Raw genomic sequence first — 21,363 nt, 5'->3', positions numbered from 1 at the left:
TTTTTTTTTTTTAAGGTTTGATTCATTTATTCTGCACTTAGGTAAATGATTTTATACAAACCATATAAACTACAAAACTCCCTGCAGAATATCATAACCACTGCTACCATCCGTGTAGGTAAGGAGAGAAAAAAAAAAAAAGTGAAGTTAATGAAGTGCTAAATTAAGTAAGAATCTCTTACATCATGCTTTGAAGCTTGCCAAAATCTGATTCTTCGGATGTACTGCAATGGCAATTTCCTAAGACACAGGTCCTTTGCAGACAAAAGCCTTTAAACTTAACTATCATACAGGAAAAAAATACAGATTTCTCACAGCTGCTATAGCAGAGACCAAGGGAAGAGCTAACCTTTCGAACAACCAGGCCTCGAGTCATGAGACTGTCACTACCTTATGGCACCCAGAACGGTGTGATTGTTCTTGTCTACTAAGGAAGAGAAAGGGAAGGAAGATGAAGGAAGGTATTTACTTTACATATCTTGTCTAAAACACCTGCAGGACTTCAGGCAAATGATCTCTGTTGAAATTCATCATATTGCTCAATCCATCCTTGCTTAATTCATCTCATGGAACTCTTCAATGGTACCCAGGCTGTAGGCTGGCTCTCCACAGAGATGGGAATTACATCCATAATTACAAGATACAGTACTGCCCTAATAATAAATACTGTTCTCTAGAAGTCCCCACTCAGGAGGATGAGTTTTGACCTCTTTTAACAAAGAATAGAAAATAGTTGATAAGAACATTAAAGCAAGTCACAGCTCCAGAAACCATGCATTCATTTGCTCTAAGCATTTTGGCACTGGTTGCAGAAATTAGCTTTTGAGCATATCTTGCTAGTCTGAGTTGGCGTAGCTGTCTGTCCCTCTGTGCTATAGCACAGATTTTTGGGCAACAGCATCTGGAGATGTAGAAGGGGAACTGGAAAGAAGGACAGTTTTATCTCTGCAGCATTCACTTGCTCAGGGTTTCCCCTCAACTTCCATACTAGCCCCAGGGCAAGCAGAGCTCAACAGGTCCATTCCAGACACTGCTGGAAAAATTCAGCTTAGACGTCTTCATGCATCTTCGGCGTCCTCAGGATGGGCCTTCACAATCCCTGGACACGAATGGCTCCTCTTTACAAAACACACATTACCCCCAAAACAACTGGGCCTTGATAAGCTGTTGTTATTGCTCCTCACGGTTCCTTTCAAATGGCACCCCTTGCCCTAAGAGCATCTTTCCTTCTCACAATGGCAGCAGAAGACTGCAGCAGTCTCTAGCTGAGGACATGTTTTCTCTCCAGCACAAATTTGTAGCATTTAACAGCAAACTTTCAATTATCACAGCACATGACCGTAAAACTTGCTCAACTGGAAACATTCAGCTATTTCTAACCTTGCCTTCAGTCATCTTCTTTCTTTTGCCCCCAAAGCCATCTAAAATAATATTCTCCTGGAACCTCTGCACAGTCTGCCTAGCACAAAGTTAAACCATAAGTCAAAATGATTAAAATTATATGGAAATACATACATCTCCTTCAACACTGTACAGGGAACATGGCTCCTAATGGGACATCACTACACATTACTCATAAGGCTGAGAAATACAGCAGTTCCCAAAGAACCAGCACGTTCCCCTCTTTATCCTAGATGACTTATAAGCAGCCATTAGTCTTTTCCTTTTGGGGCTGTGCCTTCCATATTCATAATCTGAGTCCTTAAAATGAACCCCCCCGATCTGGATTCCACCTGCTTGTGAGAAAAAAAATCTTGGAAATATATAGCAACAAGAAACTGGCAGGACAAACTCACACTCCCACTGTGCCAAATTGCAAGTTTAGTAATTCTGTTTTCTTCCCGCTGAGTGGAAGGTGTCATTAGCTGCTGTATTTAGAGCCACGGAAAGATTCTTGGACCAATCCCCAGCCTCTCTCTGAACCAGGTGGCTGATGACCACAGGAGCTTGGTGCAGCTGGGGACCTTCACCTTCATCTTCCTGCAGTCAACACTCCAATTTTAATGGAAAGGAAATAAACTCGGAAAGTAGCACAATATGAAGAGAAACCCTCAGGCTATGTCATCCTCCTCCGGGGTGAAATTCATCCCTGCACCAGGCCCCCTGTAAAGTCTCTGCTCCGTATAAATCACTCTCGGGTGCTTTTAACACAAGAATAGCTTCCCTTCTGGGAGAGGATTTCTCCTCTCAGATAGTCTCTGTGGAGCACCCATTGAATCAAATCCTCATTTCTCAAAGATTAATATAATGATGCAAAGAATCATCCGCTTACTGCGAGACTCAGAGGAACGTACAAAGGCCTTGGAAAATTTCCGCGATCAAGCACATGCGTACCTGGCCTTCGGTCTTGTCCACCAGCAATAATCCTACCCGCTGTAGAGAACTCAGCCTATTCCACTATTCAGAGACCTCCTGCTTATGCAAACGTGCCTGCCCGGCTGCAAATGCCCGCGCTGGCTTTTCTGGCAGCACTGTGTGACAGCGAGGAGGAACAGCAGAGTGGGGTTGTGTTTGCCTGGCAGGATTTCAACTAAATAAATAAATATTTTTATACATATCCATAACTGTAGGTGGTCTTAATGATCCATCCAGAGCGGAAGGGAGGGGGGGAACATGAGGAACTGCCCCTTTCACATGGTGACAGAGGAGCAAAACACCCTGCTGTTCCCAGATTTGTTTTGGATGGTGAAACGAAGACCACCTGCGCTGCCTGAGAATTGGGAAAATTTGTGCAAACACTCATTATTTATAAGATAGCTGTCCACAGGCAAATTGCCTGGAATCCATTTAAGTGAGAAATCCCTGCTCCCTTTTGCAGTTGCCTGGCATAGGCTTTTTCCACGGATACAAAGGGAAGGGAAAAAAAAATCACTTTCATTTCTAATTAATCTTCTGGTATATAATACATTTAATTAGGAAAAAAATCGGCATGTTCTTTGAGAGAGGAGGAAGAAGCCAAAAGTGAGGCAGAAGCTTTGGCGTCTTGGCTGCAGTTCAGGCCTTGTCCTCTTCAAATCTGCTGGAGCAGGTGAGCCTGCAGCCTGCCGTTTTGCTCTTAGTGTTGAGAGCAGTTTGCTAGCAGAGATACGACACATGCACCAAAGCCGCCACAGCTTCGAGGGGCTGCTTTGGAGATTAGGACGGGGACCGTGCATGTACAAACTCGGCTATTTACCCTGCAAAAGGGAAAAGAGAATCTGGGCAGAGACGAATGAGTAAAAAGTATTCAAAAGATACCTTGGGTAGAAATAAAGCAGATTCTTTATTGGACAAAGCATGGGTGAGATAGGTAGAAAGGCCCCAGGACAAGGAGATCCAACACATACATTATCTCTTTGAAATAATAATCAAAAAAGTATACTCCCCAACCCAAATTTCCTAGCCCCTCTCTCCTTCTAAAGTCTCTCTTCCTTGCATTCATTATTAATGCCACCAGGGGTGCAGATTTGCACTCTGGTTTCTGAAAAATTAATTTAATGATTAAAATTTCAGTCCTAAGTGATGGAAGCAGCTCAGGCAAGCTGGAGATGTCCCTTTGCAGTCTGAAGGCCTTTGGTACGCTGCCCACTTCCTSCCTGCACGCAAAGTCTCCCAGTAGACGCAGCTCAAAGGGGAATGATCTGGTAGGAAAATCTGTTTTTAAGTTAATCAAGTCCTGCTTTTGTGGAGAAGCCATTTCAGTTTAACAGCCTATCAACACTTGATAAAGTGCAGAGAGCAAAACTCAGGTTCTTCCAAGGCTCAAGCACTGATGGCTTTTTACACAATCCTCTGGGTAAGGGAAAATCCCAAAATGAATGTAAATATTAATAAACWCTGTGCATCTGTCACTCTTTGGCAAGCTGATTGTAGGCTGAGAGACTTTCAGTGTGGCTAATGAAGTTTTCTATGACACTGCACTTTAAAATGAAAGAATAACAGAGAATGACAGTTTCTTGTCTCACAGTCAAAGTCTATTTTCTCCTCTGCAGCCATGCCCACCAGTGGGAAGAGCAAGAGCCAAGGAACCTGCGAACTGGCGAGGAGAGGCTGCAGGATCGCATAGCCTCCACCGCGGAAGGGGGCAATGTCTCCCCATGCCAGAAAAGCAGAGATCCCAGCTGAAAATTCAGTATCAACTCAGGAGGTGCTTTGCCCAGACAGCAGTGGAGTCACCCTTCCCATCAGCTCTGCATCAGAGGAAGAAGCAGGCAAAGGAGCCTGTGTAATTCTCTATCCTCTATTCTTGGCACYGCTATTTTTGTTTATTTTAAAACAAACGTGAGAGAGAAGTCAGAACTTTCAGCAGCACACGGGGGCTGAGAAGCCCAGAACACTTTTCCAGATTTAGATAGGAGGAGGAGGAGGAATGGCTGGATATAAACTTTGTTCCTAAAATGCTAAGAAGTGGCAAAAATAGAACAAATACTGAAAAATAACTCTCTTTTTCCATGGCACTTTACAAGTGTTAAACCTGTCTAAGCAAAAAACTCAACTAAGCCTAAAAGCAGAAGAAAGTCTGCAAACACCTCCATCCTTGGGAAGCACAGTCTTTCCATTCACATATCAGCGACAGGCTGAGAACAGAGTGGGAGCACTGATAGGATATTCCCTATCAGCCAACACAGCACTGCTTGCACTGCCTTAAGAGGGATAAAAAAAGGACAAAGAGGAAATAGGAAGCACTGCGAGGAACTCTGCTGAAATCCTTTGGATGCAGGAAAACAGCCAAGCTCTGCTACTGAAATCCATCCTCCTCCAAACCAACGGGATTAATGACAGCCCAGATTACACTTCATTGGGGTTGTAAAAACTATAGGAACACAAACTTTCTGCTCAAAGGCAACTCTTGGAAGGACAGAGGATTTGGACATTGTGCTTTTCCTCCTGAAATATTTTATTTAGGCAACATTTCTAAAATCCCTACTGGCTTGTGAATTTTGGGGAAAAACCTCTTTGCTAGCTCCAAAGGATACATGCTGTGCGAATCACCAGCACGGTGCTACCAGGAACAACAAGTGACGCACAGAAGCCTGAAATACTTTTACYGCATTCCTTGACACTTCGCAGGGCAAATGTGCCGAACATTGGTTGCTTGGAAAACCTCACTGCTTTTCTTCCTGCAGACGCTGGCTTTGTTAAAGTTTCAGAATACACAGGCCTTTATATGACACTTGAAAGTATTCTAAGCTGAGAGCCTGGATCTGCAGGAGGGCTCGAGCATCGGTATGCGCAGTGCTTGCTCCCTCACATGCTCTCACGTGGCAGCCCTTCCACCGCTGGGACAGGTTAATTCATGAGGGTCTCACTCAGTTCAGGTGATTCTACCGAGCCCACCCTGCACCCAGGCTATTAAGTCCCCCCTTTTAAAGCAGATCCAGAGCAGGACACATCCCACCTTACAGCAGAGTTGATGCCCATCTCATGACACTACCATGCCTTAGAGGCGGTGCATCATGGGGTGCATGGGCTTGATGCTCTGTGCAGAGGAAGGAGGAAATGGAAATGCTGGAACAAGCAGTTTGGCACTGTTTCTTGGCTGGGCTAAAGGCTTATTCCTGGGATGATGCTTTCCTGCAGACTAAGGAAAATTAAATTTAGCACTTTGCAAATAAATAGGTTAAGGCTGAAAGGACACTATTTAGGAATTTACTGCTTACAGCAGCCTCGGAGATTATAGATCCATCACCATCTATTACCTTGCTAGTTACTGCTTCCACTCTGTCTATCTTTCCCACTTAGAGAGTGGTCCTTTCATCAGGTCTTTTTCTGTTCCAGCTTGAAACTGTCATCACTCTAATGGAATTATATGAAGAAAAACAGCTTTGGGCTGCAGTGACTCTGCCAAAAAGCCAAGGACATCTCCTGTGCCTTCCCAGGACAAGACAGTGAGATTCTTCTCTGTCAGAGAAATACACAGTTGTCCAACAGTCTCCTGGGAAATGCGATGAAGGACAGCTGTCTGCACACATGTCCAAAACCTCTGGGCCTCAGCGCGGCTGTCAGCTGGGCCCTTTCTCTCAACACCAGGAAACAYGACAGCTTTCACAGTGACCAACAAACCTACCGCGGCTGGTAACCTTTGCTGTAGATTCATTGTAGCTACACTGCATACGTCATGAGAACTATTCACTGAACGTACCAACAGGAGCATAAACCCCATCCTACCCTGCGCACATCTATTCTGCTATCTGCTTTATATAAAAATCACCTGCAGATATTCTCTTTCCAGATTCAGATACATCCCAGAAATGCAAAGTGACATCTATCATATGAAACATTCTCTAGAGCCTTCCATTAAGACAGACAAACCCTTCAGTTTATGGTTGAAATTTATGTCAGTTCCCCAGAACACGGTTCAAATAATTCCACTATTATCAGCTGTATACTTTTGTTGAAACTGAATACAGATTAGGAACAAATTAAAATTTTCAAGCCTCAGTTTGATATGAGYTGATATATTCCCTCCAAGATATAGGCAGACAGGCTTGTCTTCTTCATCTAGAAGCTAAAGATGCCATCAAAGGACAATCTGGGGAGTTATCAAAGCTGGAGGTCATCCTCAGCTCTCAGCTCCCCTGATTCCTCTGTGAAGGAGGAAGGAGCAAAGTGATTTAGCTATGAATCCTTATAAAATAGATTTGACATAAAATACCTTTCCGTATTTCATGCTCAGAAGATGTTCTCATGCAATTGGCAAGCAAGAAAATACATTAAATCCAAAGTCCTAAAATAGTATTGTTACCTGTTCTTATTGCTAACTTTCAGATGGATCTGAATTAAAATTTTCCGCATATAGAGTTAGGACCATTTGTGCACTTGTTTGTATGAAGCAAATGGGAGAATAGGATAGKTTTTTCACCATTTCCGTGTATATGAATTAAGACAGTTGATACATTATTAAATCCTAACACTAATTTATGTCCATATTATGTATTAATTCCTTAAGTATACGGCATGTAAAGAGGGGAGTTGCAAAGACTTGTTCAGTAGCATAGTGTAGGACTCTGCCAGAGTTATAACGACACTCCGTGTAGCAATGCTCTTTCAAAGGCTTTTCAGTTCTCTTCTGCATTCTGTCATTGTTGCACAGATACAGCACCATGGCAAGGATACAAAGATTAACAGATTCATATTACCACRCTGACAGAACATGTTATGATCTGGAGAGCCTGGATGGCACATTGTGCCCAAGACCCCCCCAGTGGTGTGAAGAACATCAAATTTCAAGAAATGCCATGTCTGAATGCCTGATGTGCTTCCAATCATCCTCAGCAATAACTGAATATAGTTAGGTTATCTTGAAGCAAAGCAGAAGGTGCACTCACAGAGGAGAGCACCAGTCAGTATTTTTGCTTTCCTAAAAGTGGTTTCTCAAAAATAAAATGTAGGAGACGTCTGCTTAGTTAAAGCTCTCAGGGAACACCCAAACCTCAAAGAGCCTGGGTTCCTATGAAGAAGAGCTGCCTAACAAGCTTTGAAATATCAGCTCTTATCTTAAACTGGCAAGCTAGTTTGAGAAAAAGCATATTAACTGGCTTATGCAGCCCTAACTTCATGGTTAAGAGCCAGGTAGTAATTGAGCATTTAGACTTTGAAGCATGGTAATAAGGATGACAGAAGGAATGTACAGTTCTAAGTCTATTCTCAGCCCTTGGTGGTGGTCCCTTGGCTGCCACAGYGGAACTGTGACCATGACACTCCACCCTGTGCTCCTCAGTAGTCCCCTACTATATTCCTCCCCACTCAGCTGTCAGGCCTGGTGGGAAATGGCCAACAACCTCGTCAGCCAAACTAAGTTTAGTTTGAAACCTTTTAACTCTGAAATCCCAGATGATAGAAAAACACAATCATTTATATTTACACCACAACATATAAAATTAATGGGAGACATTTATATGAGCCCAGATGTAGACTTCAGATACAGATGATAGATATATCAAGACCACACCACCCATGGGAATCTTTTGCTGTGTTTCAATATTTGCAGACAGCTTTTTATACACACAAACAACACCTCCTCCCTTCCATCACTAATTGTATTTCCTCCCTGGAGGACAGCAAATCTTTTGCCCCAGTCAAGCGCAGGTAGTAGCTATAACTCCCAAAGCAAGAGATAAGTCCTAATTATATTTGCATTTAAACAACGTGCTGCTTGCTCAAGAAAGAAGAGCGGCAGTGGAGAGCTGCCACTCTTCCTGGTGGCTTTGTGTAGGCTGAGCTGCAGGGAGCTGTGCTGCTAATAACTGGGGCAACTTGAAGGCTGGTAGGTGCTTTGCCATATGTTACCAGCTAAATCTCACCTCAGTTTTTTCCTGAAGCTAACTGCTTTTTTTTTTTGGAACATACAGGGAAAAGAGGAAGTATCAGCGCAAAAGTCATCTTGAAGCTCCTTGGCCAATGCTCTGATTGCATTCCCTCTCAGCCAATCTTTGCAGCCAACTAAAAGGAGTCTTCAGGCTTTTCAAAGCTGTCCACGCAAGATCACAAGCAGAGAAGAGGGCCACAAGGATCACCAAAGTTCATGAGATCATTTGTCAACCCAAGGATGGTACAGAAGCTGATGTCATGACACAACGTTGCTGCAGCGCAAACATGCCAGCCCTCGAGCAGACCAGCACCAGCGGAGGAGCCTAGGGCTCACCCACGGCAGCAGAGATGGCCTGTTCCCCCTCCTCAAGTCCAGAGGTGGACAAATAATTCAGCCTAAATCTGATTTTTCCCCCTACACATCCATGCTGTCTTAGCCTTTAAGTTCATGACCACCGATGTGCTGTTCCTGGCACGCACCAGACCTTGCTCCTTAGCTAGCACTCCTGGCAGCAGTGCCCTGGACAGAAAGTCAGAGGTTTTTTCTAAGTAGAGTTTTGTGACTACAAATATGTCTAAAACAATAGAATTCAGTCAACAATGTCCCTTTACAGGRGAGTGAAACAGGCAAGATAATAACTGAGAAACTATCAAGGTTGCGACGCACCAACAAAAGGAAGAAACTGGTTTATGATTTCCTGGCTGCTGGTCAGCGAAGCGTGGAGCGGCGCTCACTCCCTCCAAGCCGGCCCCGGCAGGCCACCAGCACGGCCCGGCTTAGCACTAGCAGCGTGGGGGGCAGCCAGCAAAGACGGTGCTCGTTTACCAAGCTGTGGAAATCCGTGGTACCCAAAAACTCAGGGCTTCTCTCCCCAAAAAGGAAGAAAACCTCCGCAAGTTTCTGCTCCTTTTCATTCGCAGCTTTGCACATAAAAGCAAGCGAGGAGCGGGGTTGTGGTTTGCTGACACGGCTCTGCACGTTCTGCAAATTCACAAGAGCGCCGGGGAAAACGACAAGTGTGCATCAAAAGCAGCTTTTCAAAACACCCGTTTCATGCGCGCTGTGACGAGGCCTTTGTACTCCCCAGCCTCCCAGACTCGAAGCCATCGCCTTTTCCTTCAAGAGCTCTGATCACACAGACTCTGACTAGAACATTTTTTGAAACTACCTGAGATTCAAAAACAATTAAACAAATGGGAAAGGTTTAATGCCGATAAAAGGTGGCGAGAACCCACAGGGAGCCGGTGCGTGGGCAGGGCAGCAAGCCCGCCRGCCCCAGCAAACCTCCACCCCGCGCCGGCTCCGTGGCACGGCTGAGAAACCATTTGCTGCGTCTATTCACCTACAACAGAAGTTGGCGGCACTGGTTATAGCTCCAACGTYTTCATGCACCGCAGAACACTTCAAAAAGCTTCTCAACCCTTCCCGTGAAGTACTGGTAAGATCCTGAACCCAGGGGAGAGGGACAGAAAGCAGAGTGACCCAGTGCAAAGCCGCACAGCAGTTAAGCRGAGGAGACGGGAACAAGCTGCAGGAGGGCTTTGCTTCTGTCCCCTCTTCCATCCATCCACCCGTTAACGCCGCTCCTCTCGCCGGGCGCAAACGCAGGCCCACGCGGCCCTCTGTAYGCTGCTCGAACGCAGCGGCGCAGGCGCAGATGCCGTCAGGGTGGTGCTCGGCCCCAGCAAACGCACCTCCGCTCAGCGGGCGCCTCGGTGCCAGGGCAAAGCGAGGTGGCTCGCGCGGTGGCCAGCTGCCCCGGGGCACAGCCGGAGCTGGCACGTGGCCTGCCCGCACGCGTATGCCCTGCACCAGGCATCCTTCCCAGGCCGCGCGAGCGCTATCCCGGCCCAGATGCTCCGGTTTAATTAAATCCTCATCGGTGTCCTTCTGTGCTCCGTGTTGGTTTGTGAAAGAGCCACTTGTGACTCTCCTTAGGCAGACGGGGGTGTCTCTCCCGTTTCATTAAATAAGAGATATTTTAATGAAGAGAAAGRAGATTTGGAAGGGAGGTGAATCACAAACTTGCCAAAAAAAAAAAAAAAAGGTACATTCTAGTAGTTTGGTTCCTGACTGTTCTTGCCAGAGCAGTGAGGCAGCTGCTGGACAGGGCAGGGTCCCTCAGCTGGGCTGGCTGGCGTTTGCTGTGCCCACTTGAATGAGGCCACCAGCAGCAGTGTCCGCAGCGTGGTGGTGGCTGCAGTCAGGTCGGGAGCAGAGTTTGGGGGAACGACTTGAAAGCTGCCCTTTTCCTGTGCCTCCTTCGCTGAGAGAGGGGGGAGGTAGACTGGCGGAGGGAAGAAGGATGGAGACGTAGACCTCACGGCGAGACAAGCATGGCACTGCTTGGGGTGCAAGGAGGGAAACCTCAGGGTACATCAACGACACTGCCACGCCACCAGGGCAGGAGTGAGCAGGGGATAGGAAACGGCAAAAGCACCTCGGTGGCTCCCAGCTGATGGTTACGAAGCAAACGATATGGAAATGCAGAAGATCAGCCTGACTCTAACACAGCTTCTCTGAGCCAACCACACCTGTCCCACCTGAAAACAGGCCTTGTCTTTTGAAGTGAGGGATTGGGCATCTGCATCATCCCACACTAGCACASTGTCTTCATCCTCACAACGCTCCAGCGAGAGGCAGGAGTATTATCCCCATCACGCAGATGGGAAACAGAGGCAGAAAAAGAGCACTAACTTTTCTCAGAACAAGGGTTTCAGCTCAGCCTTCTACATCTTGGAAGAATATCTTTCTGTTCAGAAATTCTGCAGTAAAAAGAATACCTACTGTTCGATCTCCCTCAATTCAACTATCCTCGAGGTGACTGGTTTCATTAAAATAAATGAAAAAAATAAAAGAAAAAAAATCCTACCCTGCCTTAGAGGGTAGGTATTTGTTCAGGGAAGCAGTAAGAGAGAAGCAGTGTCAGGAGGAAGAGGAGAAAAAACAAACAAACATCAGAGCAGAATAAGATGAAGACAGTAGCAAGAATTAAAGTTAGGTCCTAAAATGAAACAGGCCAGTACAACATCCGAAGCAACATAAAATGTAGGAAGTTTAAATACGGGATTTGATCCTGTAACACCACAGGCTGCTTGACAGCGCTTGGTTTAGAGCTGTTGATTAGGGAAAGTGAAGACGGTTCCTTGCCGACCTTTCCAGGAATTCCAGCGCAGCTCATCCGGCAGCAAGGCATCACACTTGCACCGAAGTGGCAGGCGCCTCCCGGAGCTGTGCAGAAATCAAGTCTCCAGAAACCACATGGGAAAATTGAAAACAAAATATAAAAATAAAATAACTTGTAATTAACAAGAATGAGGAGTTAACAGAGGCCTACAATCTCTAATCAATCTCTCGCTGCCTGGCCTGCTCCACCGATGAGCTCCATTGTTATTTCTGATTGTGTGTGCAAGAGTGCGAGACGGCTGCTGGAAGAATAGCACTCCATCAAAATTGCGATTTCTTCCTCCTCTTGAGACTCATCAAGGGTGAGGAGGAGGAGAGGGGAGAAGATAGAGATGCAAAAAGAAACAAACAGCTAGAACAGGCTTCTCAAAGATACTCTGCCGGGTTCAAGGGGGAAATAACTGAAACTGCAAGTCTGCCAGCATGCGCGCTCCGATCCAAGCTCCCACGGCGCTGTCAGCTGCAAGACCAAACACGAACACTCGGGCAAGCAAAAGTAGTCCCCGTATTAACCAGCCTGCTTGGTCCGAGGCGTGCATAGCTAACGGTGCACCCAAGCCCCTCTGCTGTCGCAGCCGCACTGCAATCTCTGCACCCCCAGCAGATTAGACTCCCCCTTGCACATTTAACCATTCGAGTTCTGTCTCTTCCTTTCAGCTAGTAATTTTTCGGCATCATGTTGTGTTTGAAACGTTACCTCTGAGTTCTTTCTTATTTGACCCAGCCTCATTCCCCTCCTCCAGAACAGATGATTGAACTATTACTTCTTGTCCACATAGCTGCCCTACAGGCACATCTCACACRTCCTGTAAATGTAGTGGCGACAGGACCACAGGCTACACAAGCAATGGGGCAAGCGAAGAAAGACTGGCAAATTAAGGGAGCAAAGAGAGAAGTGTTAATTTAGTAAATAAACAAAGGAGGGGAAACTTAAGGAAGTCACCTACCTACCTACCTATCTCAGGCTTCTATTTAGCTCCAGTTGTTTCTTTATTGTAAGAACTGCTGTAAGTCCATCTAGCCTAGCATCCTGCCTCCAAACAGCCACCACCAACAGATGTTTAGGGAAAAGAAGCTTAAGAAACAGTAAATATTAATAAGCATGAGGTGATTTGTCGCTGCAGACTGACTCCCACCTTCCAGCAATCAGTGGCTGAGGTAATTCCAGATCTTCAAGGCTCCATCAGGGCCATCTATTCCAGATACCTGCATCCTCATTAATTGTACCATTAGTAACTTTTTCCTTCAATGTTCCATGCTAGTCATCAATCCACAGCTGGTATCTGTCCTTGCACTGTACCCTTCATCTATCCAAGAACCCCTAAACTAGCAAAGCCTTTATTCTTTCATCCCTTACGTTTTGCTGCTGTACCGACAGTGAACCACATGAGAAGCACGTGTTAACTCTTCAGGCTGCCTTGAAGTTTTATAGTGATAGTTCCTCTTATACATCTGCARACCAACTCTTCACGTAACTGCTTAAACAGATCTGAATCAAAGACAGTGTGTGATCACTGGCTGTCAGTTCAGCAGATTGCAGAAAAGCTGCTGATTTTATTACCATATCACTTTTCCAACTGGACACCAATAAAGGTTTTATTTTGCAGCAAGAAGTGCCAGCCTCAGGCCTGGCAACATCTGCGAACTGTGTCATGATGCGTCTGTTTTCATCTGCTGGCTGATATCTTGGGTATTCTCTATCAAGGTAGAAGGCTTACCATCTTGGGGATGCTTTTCTGCAAACCACTGTTGGTGTTTGTGTTTCCATTTGATAGTTTTGGCAGAAAACAACAACATGGGCAAGATCTGGAACGAGACAGAATTCTATATTCTGGAAGACTCGGCTCTGGGGACATAGAAAATAAGGGGAACCAGAAGCTGATGTTCTGTCTAAATGAAGCCTTTTGACTAGGACTGTTTATGGGCTTAGACACATAATACCACAGCTACAAAACAACTGAGCTCCTGCTTTCAGCCGCACCTTGAAGCAGTATGGTCATAAATTAAAAGGATTTCCTCTGCTTTCATTTAAAACTGATTGGCTTCAAATACCTTGACTGGGACCAATTTCTTTAGGCACACACACAAAATAAAGCCCACAATTTACTCTCTCTGCACTGTTTGTTCATTTGTATGAGTGTCTCCAAATCATCTCCTCTTCAAATTTGACCAGTCTCTCTGTTTACCAAAAGCCTTTCTTTGTCTGAAACAATTTTTATTGCCTTTCTAAAGACCTCGCTCTCTTACTGTCGTTCGGGACCTACCCAGAGACAAGGGTAAACAGCATGATGTACACGCGGCCAAATGACGACATCCTCATTTGCCACRGCTTAATTCCAAGTTAGCTGAACTGATTTTGAGGCTTCACGGCAATGTTTGTTTGTTTTAATAGATATCTTTAATAGATTGTTACAAATGCAGTTCTTGGGTATCTCATGAGTGGCCTGGCCTAGACACAAATCCCAAGCATTATACAGAATGCAAAGTTTGTATTATGGACTAACACATCTAATGTACCAGCAAAAGTAACAGAATATCAAAACTGCCAAGTGACCCAGTAACTGTCAAGTATTACTTTCCCCCCAAATCATCGGAAACTAAAATCCTGGTGAGGAATCTGTACATCACTTTCCACAGCATTTAATTAAAAGAACAAAAAAGAGCAAGCAAGTGTGAGAGCGAGATGTGAAGTCTGAGCTGTGCCTTGCTGCCTACGCACTCGCACACGGAGAGTCTGAACACCACTGGAACATCCTTCAAATTGATGAGCTCATCTGTTGTATCCATAGGGATTGCCAATAAATATTGATATGGTTTCATCGGAATTCAGTGCTCATTTATGGATGTAGTCATTTGTATTCACAGCATGCCAYTGCGATTAACCCTTTCACTGAGGCTGTAACTCTAATTAACGTGAATTGGCTGGAAACATACAGCATGTAGATAATATGCTCTAACTACAGTAACAACATACATTACTTGGGAAAACTAAGCAYGCCTTTCATCTTCATTTAGCTTTGAAGGAGTYACATTACAGTAGCTACTACTGCATCCCTGCTATTGAAGCCTCACTGAAAATTAAATGCCACCAGCAGCGCTACTGAAATATGCCCTAAAGTTTACAGGCAAACTACAGAAGCTTGTAAARAGCCAGGGGACTTCTCCGATTTAATTATATAGACCCTGTTCCATAAATTGCTTGAATGGAATAAATACAAATAGCATTCCCTGCTTTGTGACCTCTTTGGGTTAATGAAATGCACACAAACACCCACAGTCAGTTACGGCTCAGAAATTCCACAGCATAAACACACAACCTCGCTGAAAAGCCATAGTCAGGATTCAAGTGTTGGTAGATACATGAGAACCAGCTGCCAGAACTCAGCARGGAAATACTGTGTTGTTTATATTCCACCACTATTCTAAACTACAGACTTTGGGAATTGKCTGCGATTTACTGAACAGTGAGAAAGGGTCCGAGATTCTGTTGTTCAGGCTCTGATTATCAAATCTGCTTCTTTTAYCCAAAGAGGTGTGTGAAGTAAGACAGGCAGAGGAATCCCATGAACCAACAAGCGACCCATCCTTGGATTTGGGAAGTATGAGATCTTGAAACTTCTGCTCTACCTGGTGACATTGAATCCTTCCTCCAGAAATACTTGTGAATGAAGACTTGAGTGAAGGAAAGAAAGCAAGAATACTGTTTAGACAAAAGAATCTACACTTGCCTATTCACTGTCCTTCAGGTAAACTTTTTCTACTGTCACGGCATGAAGAAGATTTTAATGCTACTGGAGACAAACTAAAAAGAAGCCAGCCAGTTCTAGTTCAGGTGGGCAGTATGCAATCTTCCCATATAACCCTCGCCACATATACCATCTCTCCTGCAATACACACCCTGCCTGGGACACAGGAAGAACTGTTACTTGTACTGTCTGGCCATGGCATCCAAAAGAAGTCTCCGGGAGTCTGAATAAGTTTCATTCACTAAACATGTAACAGTACAGGTGTGAACACAGGCCCCTGGAGGTCTTAGAGCTAACAGTATTGCACCATCTCAACAGACAAATATTTTCAGGATTCAAGGACAGTACCTCAAAACAAACAAAGTCTCCCTTCTCCTTGGACAGCGGGCTTTCTTTTCCAGCTGTCATTTGACTCAGTCCAGGAACCTCATAAGGCCAAGTAATATAACTATWTAGGGGATATTTTCCTAGTTTCAAGTTAAGGATCCTAGGCGCTGTCCTATGCTTACTGTCAACTTGCTTTATTTGGTGGGTTTTCTTTGGGGCTCTAAAATTGGCCAAAATATTTGTCTTGTTATGTAAAGAAATAATACTGCAGCAATGTGCATGCTGCACACGGCAGTAGGTCTGTAGAAACAGAACTTCTCCAGTTCCTGCATGTATATTCCCCACCCGCATTGAACTCCTCCAAAATCCGCATCCTTCTCATAAATGAGACTCACCCCAGGGGAATCAGTCGGAAGCAAATGTGATTTTGAGTGCCAATTGTGGTTGCCACGGAAAAGGGAAGAGTTCTCCCACTGATCTGTAAACCTGGGCTGTTGACACTCGAACCAATGTAAAGATGCCACTAAACAGCTTGGTGACTCTAATGTCACGCCTAATTCTCTGATGTGTCAGTCCAACTGTGCTATCTGGAAGATAACACAGAAGAAAAAAAGCACCTATCAAACCACAACCCAAACTCAGACCACCTAGCTAGACCAATGCTGCACGAGATTGACAGCAGACAGACTATTCTTGTTACTCATCTGTGCTGTTCAGATAAATGGCACTTCGCACAAACAAGGATGAGCTCAAAAGAGATTCCGATTTACATGAAGACAAGATGATGACACACAGGCAGGCTAGAGGATAGCAAAGGCAGTAAGGACATCTCTTATAGTGAAGCAAGGATGAAACCTTGATGGCTACATAAGGTTTTATTGCTGTAGTGTATATCATTGATAATAGAAAAAGGTGAATTGTGAGGCCAGATATCTTTGCTATTATGCATATATAGTCTCCTCTCTTTACTCCCGGTTTACTTTGATATATAAGTGGGAGACCAGATGCCAAATCTTCTAAGGCAATTTTTTAAAAGAAGAAAGGATCTTTATTTCCCTCAGAAGGAAAAACTTGTCACGTAGCAGGGGAGCAATGATTTTGCAGTGTAATCACTGAGAAAGAGCAAATACATTCTGGCACGGTGAAAACCAGGAACCCAGAGAAGCAGGTGCAGCAAGGAGTGCGCAGACCTACCTTAAAGAGCAGGCAGTCCCCTTGGTGCTCAGCATAAATCGAGGTGAGTCGATACTGGTTCTCAGTCGTGATGTCAATCTGGTATCCCGTTAGCGTGTAGCACACCTTGCGAAACTCCTGGATTTTTGTCTGAAAAACTTCTTTCAGACGCTGGTTTTTCAGTTCTGCACTTTCCACTTGCTTCTTCAGCTCTAAGTAGGGGAAGAAAACGGGTACTTTGTTATACATCATCAGCACAGAGACCTTGTGTCGCATTTACAGTGCTAGCCAAACTAAGTGAATTGAAAAGGTTAATTACATTTTTAAAAAGTGAATTAAGCAAGCAGAGTAAAGAAACAGGCAAGCTAGATTCCTCTCCTCTTGCCCCCAGAAGACCAAAAGATAATAAACTGTGGAATGAGGAAAACGGATATGTCTTAGTAGGATGAATTTTTCTTTCGCTCGGCCAGTCTTTTAACAACTTACTACAAAATTCAAAGTTATAGCATCTGTTTCCCCCCCCCCCCATCTTATTTCCTATCTAGAACCCAAGAGAAGGGTATTGTGTTACAGGGAGCAAGAAAGTGGAAAAAATGGTTACAAATGTGCCTCTGTAGGGCTGTGTCAGGAGGAAGCTGGCAATAAGGGAAATCTCCTCCAGTGCACACTTGATTTGACTGTAAGTGCTTCGATCTCAAATTGTCACACTGTCTAGGAATCCCTTAAGATTTGGGAAGGGGCTTTTATTGTTATAAAAAGCCAGAAGAGTACCACTGTCTCCTTCCATTTGCTACCTTAACTGGACTAGTCCCTAGAAGAGAGGCCCTGCGAGACTGCCTGCCACTCACCCCGTGTTTTATTGCCACAAAGGGAGCTGCCAGCACTGTGAATCCTTCAAGACAATACACAACAATTACCATGAATCTTTCACCCAAGGTGCCTTCTGAGTAATTAAACCTCGATTTATCCCCCCATTAATTACAGAGATTGGCTTTACTTTAATATACATTAGAGATCTCTCCCAAGTCAGCCTGTTTTATCAACACTGCAGTCCAGGGCTAGAAAAAAACCTGACTCTTTCTCAAAGCAAATAGACTTCCTCGCTCAGGTATCTCTGTCATTCCGAGGTTTAGGGCTACGTCTATGCAGTGATCAGCGACATAATTGCAGCACATGTAGGCCATATCTCTTTATTTTAGCTAGTTCAGGCTCCAGCACTAGGACAGTGGAAACTTCAGTGCAAGGCGACTGCTTGAGTGTGAAGGAAGGCTGCTGGCTGGCTTATACAGCCCACGCTAAAGTATCACTGTCAGCCAAACTATCTGGATAAAGGTTTTGCTTAAGCATTTGCCCTAATGTGTTAACCTCGGCCTCCCAAGCGCAGTGCATGAAGAACCTAGGAACGGTAACTGCAAGGCTARGGAAGGCAAGGCACGGACTAGCAGGGCTCCCGTCGGGCTCCCCGCCGAGCGGCCACCGGCATGCCGGGAGCGACCCAAGCCTCCCCTTGCCTTTCGCACTGCTTCAGTCGGGCACTCCGCTTGGGACAAAAGGTAATTCAATGTGTTAAGTTCAAGTGCCTTAAATGCCACTGGGGCAGAAGTACTTTGGCCTTAATCCAATTCAGCTTAATCCCTAGGAAAGGACAAGAACTCTTTAACGGTTAAAAAGAACTACATGTCCCTTTACTTCTGAGCGAGAGCATCCACGCAGGCAGAATTAATGCAGGACAACTCCTTACCTTCGGTTAATTCAGCTCCTGCCTGAGCTGCTTGCGTAGACAAGGTAAGAGCAAGGTATTTCCCTCATTCTGGCTCTCCCCCGACCCGTTTCGGCTAACGCTATTTCAGCAAGGGGAGCAAGCCAGCTTAGGAAACATCGTATACCAGTTTGTTCATTAAAACACTGCTGTATAGGGAAACCCCCAATTGCTGTGGGATGCCAGGTAAGTACAGTATTTAAAATCCTGCTCACAAGCCTGAAGGGCTGTGGCTCACATGCTGCACCTTCTCCCGAGCTTGAAAAGGCTCCGTCTTTCCTGGCCACCCACCTCCCCAATCCCACTAAACTCATCACTGTGTGACTACCTCGACCCTTCCTTGGATCGCTACAACCCTTTTCCCATCATCTCAGCTGGGTCTGGTCCTTTGATTAATTGAGTAATCAGCCTCTGAAATCAGGAGGTTAATTGGCGGCTCTGACCTCAATATTCTCACAGTCTTCATTCAGCCATGCATTCCTAAGACAGAACTGTTAAGGACAAAATCATGTATACGAAAGTAAAAATTCAGTAACTACATTGCAGTGGTAAATAATATTTCACCACTGTCAGAGATGGCACTGGCTTTAATATATCTCGGGTGTCCAACAGGGAATTTTTTTTGTCCTAATAAATGCAGCCTAGCCTTGGAAATGTAAATCTGCCTTTCCCTACCACACCTCGGAGGCTGCCTTTCCTGACTTTTATAAACTCAGGAGGCTGATGATGCCCTAACTCATGAACTGCTCAAACAGCTTTCATTATTCAGGACAAGTTAACACCTTTTTCACYGTTTTGCCTTGCAGACTTGGTGCTTGCAGTGGCCATTAGAGGTACCCTGGGCATCTGTTGGATTGCAGCCTTACAGTCCCCCTAACAGCACTAGCGTATTTCGACTACAACCATGTGGATCTGGACTAGCAAGCGATAGCAATTGCTCTCCTCCACTGCCTTCAGGGTAAAAAARGAAAAACTCTGAATACCATCTGTCTTCTACACAGATGCATTGAGCTTTTTGATTTAGCAAGCCTCCACTATGAGAGTGCACCCTCGCCTCCGGACCCTGCCTCCCTGCCGGTGCGCCGGGCATCCTTTCCCTGTTCTTTGGCAGTTGTGGCGTATTACTGCATCAGCTGTCCTGGCTGAAGGAATTCATCTGCGTGGCAAAACASCCCACGAGAGATGGCTAGTGTCTGCGACCGGTGCAACAGCTGAACCTGGTGACCACAATGTAGACACAGCCCAAACGTGCCCAGCACTGGTCAGAGACAGGATAAAGCCTTGCCATCCACTCTGCAGCTCTCTTAGCAATGCTTTGGCAGTATTTCTTAAGCAGCGCAGCTTGGGGATGGGGCACAAATAAGCACGCAGGTGCAGGCGACACGACAGGAATGCTCAAGTTGCAACTGCCCCCAGTGAAAGGTTCATTGAACCACAGCTATAAAACAGAGATTGCTCTTCCTCTACGCTCAATTAAATTACAGTCATCAATAGTTCAGCTCTAGCAGCTGCTGATGCCTACCTCTTGCAATGTTTGTTTATCCCGTGGAGACAGTCCAACCGGGGCTGCTCCCGAATTAACTCAGGAGAGCACCCAGGGCTGTGACTCCTTTCTCGTTTTCCTCTGAGGGCTTTGCCTCCACAAACAAGAAGCCRTGCTGTGAGGAGGAATCACAGAAGAGTAACTTGGTAGAAAGGTAGCCTGAGACTTGGGAGATGTAGGATGGGATCCCATTGCTGAAACAAAGCCACCTAAGCCCATTTGAGAAACCCTTGGGTATTTTGCGTGGCATCCCACCACGCTTCTGAAGAGGAGAGATCTGCAGGTTCTGCRTCATACCAGCCAGCCCCACGGTAGTTTCTCAGACACTTCACCGTGTCTAAAATGGCACAAGATGCCTATATTTAGGCCTCTGAATCCTATCTGTATAGTCCCTCCCCTATCTGCTAATGCACTTCCACGTGACCTCGAATAAATTACTTGGTGTCTCTGTGCCGTGGCTCTGTCTTGTTTATCTTGCAGGTTCCTCGCACCCACACAACTGCACAAGCGCTATGTGGACTGACCTGGGGACATTCATTAATCTTGCTAATATTTCCCACACAAAGTGAAGATGTTAAGTTAAGAGGCAGCTCATTGTTTGCTCTGCTTCCCAATGTAAAGATGTGGCTGTGCTAATTCTTAAGCCTTACCTAATACCAATGATTCCCACCAAATTTTTAGCACTGTCAGGAAAAACTATTTTAAAAGCCGTAATTTGCACAGAGTGCAAATCAGCATATTTTAGACAAATGCTTAAGACACAGCTGTAGAGGCAACTGAATAGAGGCAGATCCTATCAGGACGGGTCGAGGTGCATTAATAGAGCAGGTTTCTGATGACAGCATTAGTGTTTCCACCCACTCTATCTACCACCTACAGAACATTGAACGTCCTGATCCTTTAAGATCTTTCACAACATTTGGAGAATTAAGTTTAATTATATCTTTAAAAGACAGTGTTTGAAAACTCCAATCCCTGTATTTGGAGCACTCACTTTAGCTTCTGTATTCGATTCTGTTGCGCTCACACAAAACAGACACGAGAAGTTGCAGGTGTGCTCTGCAGAAATCATGAATGGGAAAGTAACACCATCCACGTCCTTCATCCCAGAGAAGGGATGCCAAACCACCCCTCACAGGCGTACTCACAAAACAAATAAGAACCAAGAAAATGAGCATGAGATTTGGCAGGTTATGCTTTGGGTTAGGGACAATGATTGCCTGTTTACTTTGCCTGGAGGAAAAAAGAGAAGAGAAGAGAAGAGAAGAGAAGAGAAGAGAAGAGAAGAGAAGAGAAGAGAAGAGAAGAGAAGAGAAGAGAAGAGAAGAGAAGAGAAGAG

The 21,363-nt window shown here is 45.1% G+C and overlaps 1 protein-coding gene across 1 annotated transcript in view; it reads right to left on the bottom strand.

Annotated features, from left to right (window-relative positions):
- Positions 1 to 21,363, bottom strand: part of MAD1L1 (mitotic arrest deficient 1 like 1) — a 375,918-nt gene that overhangs the window by 78,993 nt on the left and 275,562 nt on the right. The window contains exon 18 of the mRNA XM_026083221.1: positions 16,744 to 16,934. Within this exon, the coding sequence (XP_025939006.1) occupies positions 16,744 to 16,934 (191 nt within the window). The remainder of the gene's footprint in view (positions 1 to 16,743; positions 16,935 to 21,363) is intronic.

This window comes from Apteryx rowi, unplaced genomic scaffold, assembly GCF_003343035.1.
Source record: "Apteryx rowi isolate R43461 unplaced genomic scaffold, aptRow1 scaffold_6, whole genome shotgun sequence".
NCBI classification, from domain to species: Eukaryota; Metazoa; Chordata; class Aves; order Apterygiformes; family Apterygidae; genus Apteryx; species Apteryx rowi.
Note: the sequence above shows the minus strand (reverse complement) of the source record. Positions and strands in the feature narration are given on the sequence as shown.